The sequence below is a fragment of the Haliotis rubra genome, unplaced genomic scaffold (genome assembly GCF_003918875.1).
Source record: "Haliotis rubra isolate DU_JTF1 unplaced genomic scaffold, ASM391887v1 Scf133, whole genome shotgun sequence".
Classification (NCBI taxonomy): Eukaryota; Metazoa; Mollusca; class Gastropoda; order Lepetellida; family Haliotidae; genus Haliotis; species Haliotis rubra.
In genome coordinates this window covers 898020-907769 of record NW_025765259.1, presented here as the reverse complement: position 1 = coordinate 907769, position 9750 = coordinate 898020, and the positions used below count along the sequence as shown (strand labels likewise).

General features: G+C 40.2%; 2 protein-coding genes across 2 annotated transcripts; one reads left to right on the top strand and one right to left on the bottom strand.

Annotated features, from left to right (window-relative positions):
* Nucleotides 1–457: 457 nt before the first annotated feature.
* Nucleotides 458–8911, bottom strand: LOC124267703 (acetylcholine receptor subunit alpha-L1-like). Its single transcript, XM_046702685.1, has 4 exons — nt 8701–8911; nt 1819–1952; nt 1547–1701; nt 458–1141 (listed from the first exon to the last, which is right to left on the bottom strand). Exons 1-4 carry the CDS (start codon nt 8909–8911, stop codon nt 913–915), a joined length of 729 nt encoding a protein of 242 aa, XP_046558641.1. The 3' UTR covers nt 458–912.
* A 225-nt stretch (nt 8912–9136) lies between these two features.
* Nucleotides 9137–9442, top strand: LOC124267702 (neuronal acetylcholine receptor subunit alpha-10-like). The gene has a single exon (XM_046702684.1). The coding sequence runs from the start codon at nt 9137–9139 to the stop codon at nt 9440–9442; it is 306 nt and encodes a 101-aa protein (XP_046558640.1).
* Nucleotides 9443–9750: the final 308 nt, after the last annotated feature.

The window sequence follows — 9750 nt, the reverse complement described above, 5'->3', positions numbered from 1 at the left end:
ATGCCTGGTGGGGTGACACCGTACGGTGATTTCCAATAAGATGTATAGATATTACTGTGTAACCGTTTTATCCGCAGCTTGTAGGCCTGGAGGTGTGACGATGTCCACTATGAGCAAAGGTCGGTGGGGACCAGTTCCAAACACACACAAACAAACAAACATAAACACATACACACACACACATGAACACCTGCAAACACACCCTACAACACAAACACACATAAACACACTCAAACATACACTTAAACACACACAAACAAACATAAAACACGCATACAAACACCACACAAACACATACAAACAATATACAAACATGCACACACGAACACACTCAAACATACAAACACATAAACTCTCTCTCTCCCTCTCCCTCTCTCTCTCTCTCTCTCTCTCACACACACACACATACACAGAGAATGAAGAGAAAACTAAAAATGGACAAAAAGGAAGACAACCATTTGTAGTAAAGAGAAGTCTCTTTAATGTTTAAGATTTTCAAACTTATTCATATATATTTTATACTCAATAAAACGTAGCTTCGATTGACATTATTTAGTTTTGGTCTTTCAAGAAGGAAATATTTTCGACTCTCAATGAATTCACTTCATTTGTTTAAGTTCAAATTTATATAAGTTTAAATCACGTTACTGGTAATACGCAATCGCTGCCAAAGCCACGTGAATCACCTCTGCTATAAACTAAGAATATAGCGTTTCTTTAAATGGAATCAAGTTTTAATCACATTCATGCCTTATTTGTAAAACTACTGCATCCTATTCAGTGAAACATACTCCAGCCCAAAAGACCATGTCTTTTAGCCTTCAAAGTCATGGTGGCAATGATGGAAGGGTAGGGTTCGGGACAACATTTGTAGTAGGCAACATTTATCCGCATGGAATGTTCGATTATGTCTCATTGATCATCATGGTAGTACTCTGAGACGTCAATCTCGGAGGTCTTGTTTTGGACGTCCATGATGTTCCCGCTATACGTCCAGGATCCAATCTTCACCGAACAATTCACAGTGTCGTCAGATGAGTATTTGGAAACATCACATCGTGTCTTGGTGGTTGTTGGTGGTGTATAGTACACGAGTCCACTGTTGAACAAAACCACAGGGGCATCTGTGACATCAGCATGTCTGAAACAAAGACAAGGAACCCGCTCATCATTGATGTATTGGTGATTCAATGAAAGACAAGGAACTCACCCATCGTGGATTTATTGGGGATTCAATGAAAGACAGAGGAACCCACCCATCATGGATGTATTGGGGATCCAATGAAAGACAGAGGAACCCACCCATCATCGATGTATTGGGGATCCCATGAAAGACTAAGAACCCACTCGTAATGGATGTATTGGGGATGGCCAACCATCATGGATGCGTTGAGTGGGAAAAGTAATAAACAGAAAGGTGTTTTTTTACACTTTCCGAATAAAATGAATATAACAATATATGTTTTATGTTATCAATTGAATTGATACGAAAAGAGTATGGTTAAAGCGTCTGCTAGTCAAACTCTGTCTTGACGAATGTACTCACCCACGGTAGGGAACTATGTCAGGGCGCCATATATCAGAGGGAGGGAGTCTGATAGCGGAAATGTCTCCGTATTCCGAGGGCTCCCAAGTTAGTCTGTTGTCAAACCACTCGTAGTAGATCCACGTGTCAAGTTCCGCATCCCCTGTTCTTAAGCTCTGGAAACAATGACACGTGTTTTTAATCGAAACTGGGTTTATCCAAAATAAAGACCTGTTTTATCTGGCATACACCTGAATCCTAAACAATCCACCCTCGCCATAATGGACACTCACCAGCGATGATATCTTCAATACGGTCAAGCTGATGGTCACGTTGAGTGTGTCGCCTTTAGAGCTGACAGGGATGGTGTTTTTCGTGTCTCGTGATTTCAGTTCTTTGTACAGAGGGTCGTACAGCTGACTTTGGACTGTAACACATAGGTCAGATCGTGTTAGATCAGTGGACCTAAACACATATATCATATCACTGGGCTGTAAGACATAGGTTAGATCGTGTTAGATCAGTGAACCTTAACACGTATATTAGATCACTGGACTGGAACACATAGGTCAGATCATGTTAGATCAGTGGACCTAAACACTTCTATTAGATCACTGGACTGTAACATATGTGTCAAGTCATGTTAGATCAGTGGACCTAAACGCTTCTATTAGATCACTAAACTGTAACATATGTGTCAGATCATGTTAGCTCAGTGGACCTAAACCCTTCTATTAGATCACAGGACTGGAACACATGTGTCAGATCATATTAGCTCAGTGGACCTAAACACGTCTATTAGATCACTAAACTGGAACACATGTGTCAGATCATGTTAGATCAGTGGACCTAAACACGTATATTAGATCACTAAACTGTAACACTTGTGTCAGATCATATTAGCTCAGTGGACCTAAACCCTTCTGTTAGATCACTGGACTGGAACACATGTGTCAGATCATATTAGCTCAGTGGACCTAAACACGTCTATTAGATCACTAAACTGGAACACATGTGTCAGATCATGTTAGATCAGTGGACCTAAACACGTATATTAGATCACTAAACTGTAACACTTGTGTCAGATCATATTAGCTCAGTTGACCTAAACCCTTCTATTAGATCACTGGACTGTAACACATGTGTCAGATCATGTTAGCTCAGTGGACCTAAACCCTTCTGTTAGATCACTGGACTGGAACACATGTGTCAGATCATGTTAGATCAGTGAACCTAAACCCTTCTATTAGATCACTGAACTGTAACACATGTGTCAGATCATGTTAGATCAGTGGACCTAAACCCTTCTATTAGATCACTGGACTGGAACACATGTGTCAGATCATGTTAGATCAGTGGACCTATATACGTATATTAGATCACTGGACTGTAGCACATGTGTCAGATCATGTTAGATCAGTGGACCTATATACGTATATTACATCACTGGACTGTAACACATATGCTAGATTATGGATTGTATCTCATATATTACATCACTGGACTGTAACACATATGCTGCAACATATATTACATCATTGGTCTGTAACTGTCCATGTTTCTAGATTACCAGTAACAGAGTCTGAACCTGACAAACCAATGACTGAGTATGAATGACAAGTGTGTATGGATGATCAACTTCTTTAAACTACAATAGCTACGTATAGATGCTGATACCGTTTTCAAGTATGATATGGGGAATGAGTACAGCGGGATATATATATATATATATATATATATATATATATATATATATATATATATATATATATATATATATATATATATATATATATATATATATATATATATATATATATATAGTACATGAGGGTTAACAAAGAAAATGGATGATAAAAACAAGTTGGTAAAGATGAACTATAAATAAGTTGATCATCCATAAACACTTGTCATTCCTATTCCTTACAACTTCTAAAATGCCTCTCAAACAATTCAGTTACTGAGGTTGGCTCGTCACGCCGCAGACCCGGGTACGAATCCCCACATGGGTACAATGTGTGAAGACCATTTCTGGTGTCCCCCGCCGTGATGTTGCTGGAATATTGCTAAAAGCGGTGTAAAACCAACTCAGTCAGTCAGTCAGTCAGTCAGTCAATTACTGAGTAACGGGCAGAAAAGTGGAGTTGACACTGACAAGAGTGAAATGGAAAGGACACCCACATTGTTCTCCATCAATGTCAGTTTGAATACAATTTTCTGCAAGCAAAAGGGCAATGGAAAGGACACCCAACTTATTCCAAATCCATGTCAGTCAAGGTTACGGGTTTTCATGACTTGGACTCGACGCCTTCACCCCTCGGCAGTCAACTCAACTTCAGAAACTTAAAAATTACAGAATTCAGCAGCTCGCATCGTCTGCCTCAAGTCCAAGAAAGATCATATCACACCTTCACTGATGTCTCTACACTGGTTGCCTGTCAAATTCCGGATTGACTTCAAAATTCTCTTTATCACTTTCAAAGCTCTACATGGACAAACAATACCCCAGTCAGTACATCCCAACCCGACCATTACGATCCCAGAATCACCAGCTACTTGTCATTCCTAAAGTTCGACTCCCATCCTATGGGAAAAGATCATTCCAACAAGCAGCCGCCGGTCTCTGGAACAACTTGCCCACTCACACCAAGGATGCTGAATCTTTGGACACATTTAAATCGTCTCTAAAAACCCACTTTTTTCGTCTTGCCTGTTACTAGACTTTCTATGTTCAGTTGTCTCTCTGTAAATAGTTTTAACTATTTTTTTTCTCCTATAGTATTGTACGTAGCGCCATGAGCGGGTATTAGTACCTGGATGTAACGCTATGTAAATACCCACATTATTATTATTAGGTCTTCAGACGAATGTCTGGAAGACCTACTGTTATTATCCGAATATTCTTCTTCTTATTATTTGTACAAATTTTGAAACAGCTCTCCTGACCTAACCGCTGGGTCGATTTTCATGAAACTTTCAGGGATGATAACCTGTATGCTGAAATTGATACAATGTTGAAAAAATCCCGACTTCCGGCTTCCGGTAAGGGCAGAGAACCCAAAATGTCGAAATCTTTACACCTGAATAACTCAAAAACTATAAGAGAAAAATTGACCAAATTTTCACTCAATGTAGACAACACCTTTCTTCAACGATTCAACACATAGCAAAAGTTGGCCGGTAGGTCAAATTTTCCGCAAGTTTGAAAAGACTGAATTTTTGTCGATTTCCACGTTTTGACGGTGCCTGTCTTTAAAAATCTTCTCCAGAACGGCATATAGTACAATCGCGTTCGATACACCGTTGGAAAGCCTATACTCTGGACACCTTAATTTGTTCAAGGCATGTCGATATCTTGAATGGTTTTGGAGTTATCGCCCTTGAAAGTTGGTGAATTTTTTAAGACGCGTTTTCATAGGGTTAAGAAAAAGGTCACAACTCTGCAAAATTTTCCATAGTATCAAACTGTAGGTAATTGGATTGGAAACAATTTTGCTTCACATCATGGTTATGTAAAAATCAATAATAACGTCACCATTACGACACAAAGACAACCTTCGCGATTTCGCAAATTTCCGCAACTTTTTGACGGTGCCTGTGTTTAACAATCTTCTGCTCCTGACCGGCAAATAATACAATAGTGTTCTATATATCGTTTTGAAACCCATACTCCGGACTACTTAGGCTGTTCAATGCATGTTGATATCTTGAATAGTGTCGGAGTTATTGCACTTGGAAGTTGGTCAATTTTTGGCAAAACACATTTTTATAGGGTTCACCGCTCAGCGAAAGCACAATGGATTTCCTTTTTAAAGGTACCACACTGTAGATAATAAAATGTGGAACAATTTTGCTTCACATTGTTATTATGTAAGAGTCAATAGTTACGCCACAACTACGCCACAAACAGGGCTGGACATGAGGATTTCGCATTTTTTCAGTTGTGACATAACTAACTGAAGGAAGCATCGAGTGTTGCTATATTTTACTGGCGCTTCCTTCAGTTAGTTAGTTATCTCATCTCACAGGAAGCGCCAGTAAAATCTAGCACTGCCCACGTCCTGGTTTACCAGTGCCCACAGAAATAGTTCCCTTTTTAACAGTAACTCCGTTGTTCTTAGGTCTATATTCAAAAGAGTTAGTGTTCTGGAATTGGAAGGATATAATCTCTCCAGAGGCCTGTCCTTTGCTGTGCTTGGCTGTGCGTTCCTGTTTGTTTTTCTGCAGTTTGTGTCAGCTGCATTGAATCAGCGGCCATGGCAGTCGTACTTTCAAATCATCTTTAAAACCTCCAAATCCCCCAGTGGGTTTCCAAACAGTCACCCATTTGCTACTCCTCAGCAGACAAGATGTATATTTTCAAAATGTTTCTTTTATAGACAGTTTGCTGTGAGCCTTCATAACATATTTCTTTATACTATGACTGAATATCAGCCTGAACGGTCAGTTAATTTGGTGATATTTCATGGAATGTTCTTGAATACTGCAAAAGACAGCTTTATTCTGCATTAATAGACATTGTAAATACAAAGTCAAAATGAGTTTTATTAAAAACATCTATTCATTACGTTGTCATTTAAAAACAGAAAAGTCATAACACGAAATTTAAAAGCAGACAATTTGTTAGTCACATTACACAGTTGCAATTTATGATACAGATAAACTTCCCAAAGGAAGACTATAAAAAGACTACCACTGCAAAGCGTGGTCCACGTGCAGATATGGGAGACGATGTTAATTTCAACGATCTTAGTTTTCTGTAATATTATGCTGCTTGTAGCAAGGCTGTTCATTCACTGACAAGGTGTTGATCAGTCTCAGCAGATGTTATAGTCAATATTTCAAACTAACGTTTACAATATGAAACACGTATTGGCGTTTGCCAGTGTGAAGTGACTGATCCCCGGCAGCAGGAGGAAAGCCCTCTGTTTCACCTTGCCGACTGGCCGACTTCATCCAGGCAAAGGAATCGACTTAGATTGCCACTCTGTCCTAAACAAGCATATATACGAGTTGCAGTGGCCTCCCAGGTAGCTTCTCCTTAAATGACAGAATTTGGGCAGACGTGGTAAATGACTTTACTCCCATCGTCCACTCCCATCAACTTCCATGTTGATGTCCTGTCCAGCAGCCTTGGCGCCCTTATAATACTAGAGGGATTTCTTGCTTTCATCATTTCTCTTGACATGCCTCCCCAGTGTGCCTCCTCATTAACTAAACCCCGACCTACGGAAATGATTGGCTGATATCAAGAGGAATGATCCTATAGCGAGCCTGTCAAGACTTGGTTATGTTGCTTTATCTAATCAGTTGCTCCTAAGGAGTGCGAATAAACTTTGTTTCCAGCCTCTCTCAACCTGTTCCTGACGGTCTGTGCAGAAAGCCTCCTCAATCCGGGTATTTGTCGAGCGGTACTGGTCGCCGTAGCTGTTAAGGGGCAACTGCTACCGCATTCTGCCGGCGATATCTCTCCCAGAGCCGTGAAATGGGGCTTTGGTGAACATTCATGCGTCGGGCAACTGCACGTTGAGACTGGCCAGCTTCAAGCAAACCAATGGCGATGTGACGATTGGCTTCACTTAGTCGTGGCATTTTGCGTTCGTCAACAATATTCCAAATACAGTGCATAATCGACAGACAACGATCAACGTTTTATACCAATCATTGAGACTATCTGATCCCGTACTTTCACGTGCATTGCATGTGAATTGTGTATTTTGTGACACTACACGCTGAAATTGAAAATCATGCTGTAAAATACGGGTATTTTACGGATGGTGCGTTTTGTTGTGATGTTTCAAAACATAAACACCATAGGACTCATAAACAGAGCAAAACCTGTTGTAAAATGAATCCCGTTTTATTTCATTGCTACATGAAATTGCTATTTTCATGATGCGTTTCTTTTTTGGGAGAGTATATATTGTTTTATTCATTTTATTCGGAAAGTGTAAAAAAACACCTTTCTATTTAAACTGATGTGCAAAGGAAAGTACACAGGTTATGTTTCTTCCAATAAGATAAAAATAACAAAACCTTTTGATGAAATGGAAAATGTATGTTGAAGCACACTGCAATACACGTGTTTTATCAGCAAAATGACATTGTAACAATACACAGCGACGTAGCGATGACCACTGCAGACGGCTCCTACGATGCTGGAAGGTCAAGGCCATTCCACGCAGCGGTCGGTAGGCCCATACATGCCAGCAGGACGAAGTCGTCTTGTCACTGTGAATCGGCTTACGCGATGACCCAATTATGTGGCTGCTGATGACGTCACCGTCAACATAATAACCCGCAGATAGCGATCCTCTTGGGATGTTGTGACACCGGAACGTCCACTTCTGGGTCGATCACATGTCAGGCCTGTCGTACTGAAACGGTTAAACAGACGAATTATGGTTTGTCTTGTGCAACCCAATATCGCAGTTGAAAGCACATATTTTTGTGATTCCTTTGGCCTATTTTCGTTGCGCCGATGTCAATCTTGGCATTTCCTCGTGCGATTTCTGTCAAGTGATTGTTCAGTCTTCACGACAAACAGGTTTTATACTCTCTGTCAGAAAAGTGCTGGTGCATGGGACAATAATCACAATTTTGCAAAACTTCGTGCAAAACACGTACAGATGTTTTTGGTTGCATTTTCGCAAATGCAACATGATGGTTGCGTTCTATACAATCAATGTTTTTCAATAATTTTATTAGCTAGAACGCATATTTGGGATTGCAACAACAATTACACCAGTGTACTTTCTTTTGCTCGTCACTTTTCCCACTCAACGCATCCATGATTGGTAGGTATCTTGTCTTTCATTGGATCTCCAATACATCCATGGTGAGTGGGTTCCTCTGTCTTTCATGGGATCACCAATACATGCACGATGAGGGCCTTCCTTGTCTTTCATTGGATCCCCAATACACCCACGATGAGTGAGTTCCTTGTTTTTCATTCCATCCCAAATACGTCCACGATGGGTGCCTTCCTTGTCTTTCATTGGATCCCAAATACACCCAAGATGAGTGAGCTCCTTGTCTTTCATGGGATCTCCAATACGACCATGACGTGTGCGTTCCCAATACATAAACATGATGAGTTAATTGCTTGTCTTTCATTGGATCCCCAATACGTCCACGATGAGTGAGTTCCTTGTCGTTCATTGGATCCCCACTACATCCATGATGGGTAAGGTCCTTGTCTTTCATGGGATCACCAATACATCCATGATGGGTGCCTTCCTTGTCTTTCATGGGATCACCAATACATCCATGATGGGTGAGTTCCTTGTCCCCCATTGGATCCCCAATACATCCACGATGGGTGAGTTCCTTGTCTTTCATTGGATCCCCAATACATCCATGATGAGTAAGTTCCTTGTCTTTCATTGCATCCCAAATACGTCCATGATGAGAGTGTTCCCAATATATCCACATGATGAGTTAATTGCTTGTCTTTCATTGAATCCCCAATAAATCCACGATGGGTGAGTTCCTGGTCTTTCATTGGATCTCCAATACATCCATGATTGGTTCCTTCGTTGTCTTTGTTTCAGACATGCTGATGTCACAGATGCCCCTGTGATTTTGTTCAACAATGGACTCGTGAACTATATGCCGGCAACAAGCATCAAGACACGATGTGATGTATCCAAATACTCATCTGACGGCACTGTGATCTGTTCGGTGAAGATTGGATCCTGGACGTATAGCGGGAACATCATGGACGTCCAGAACAGGACCTCCGAGATTGACGTCTCAGAGTACTACCATGATGATCAATGGGACATCATCGAACATTCCATGCGGATAAATGTTGCCTACTACAAATGTTGTCCCGAACCCTACCCTTCCATCATTGCCACCATAACTTTGAAGGTTAAAAGACATGGTCCTTTGGGCAGGAGTATGTTTCACTGAATATGATGCAGATGTTTTACAAATAAGGCATGAATGTGATTAAAACTTGATTCTATTTTAAAGGAACGCTATATTCTTAGTTTATAGCAGAGGTGATTCACGAGCCTTTGGCAGCGATTGCGTATAACCAGTAACGTGATTTAAAATTATATAAATTTGAACTTATACAAATGTAGTGAACTCATTCATAGTCGAAAGTAATTCTTTCTTGAAAGACCAAAACTAAATAATGTCAATCAAATCTACGTTTTATTGAGTATAAAATATACATGAAAAAGATTGAAAATCTATAACATTAAAGAGACTTC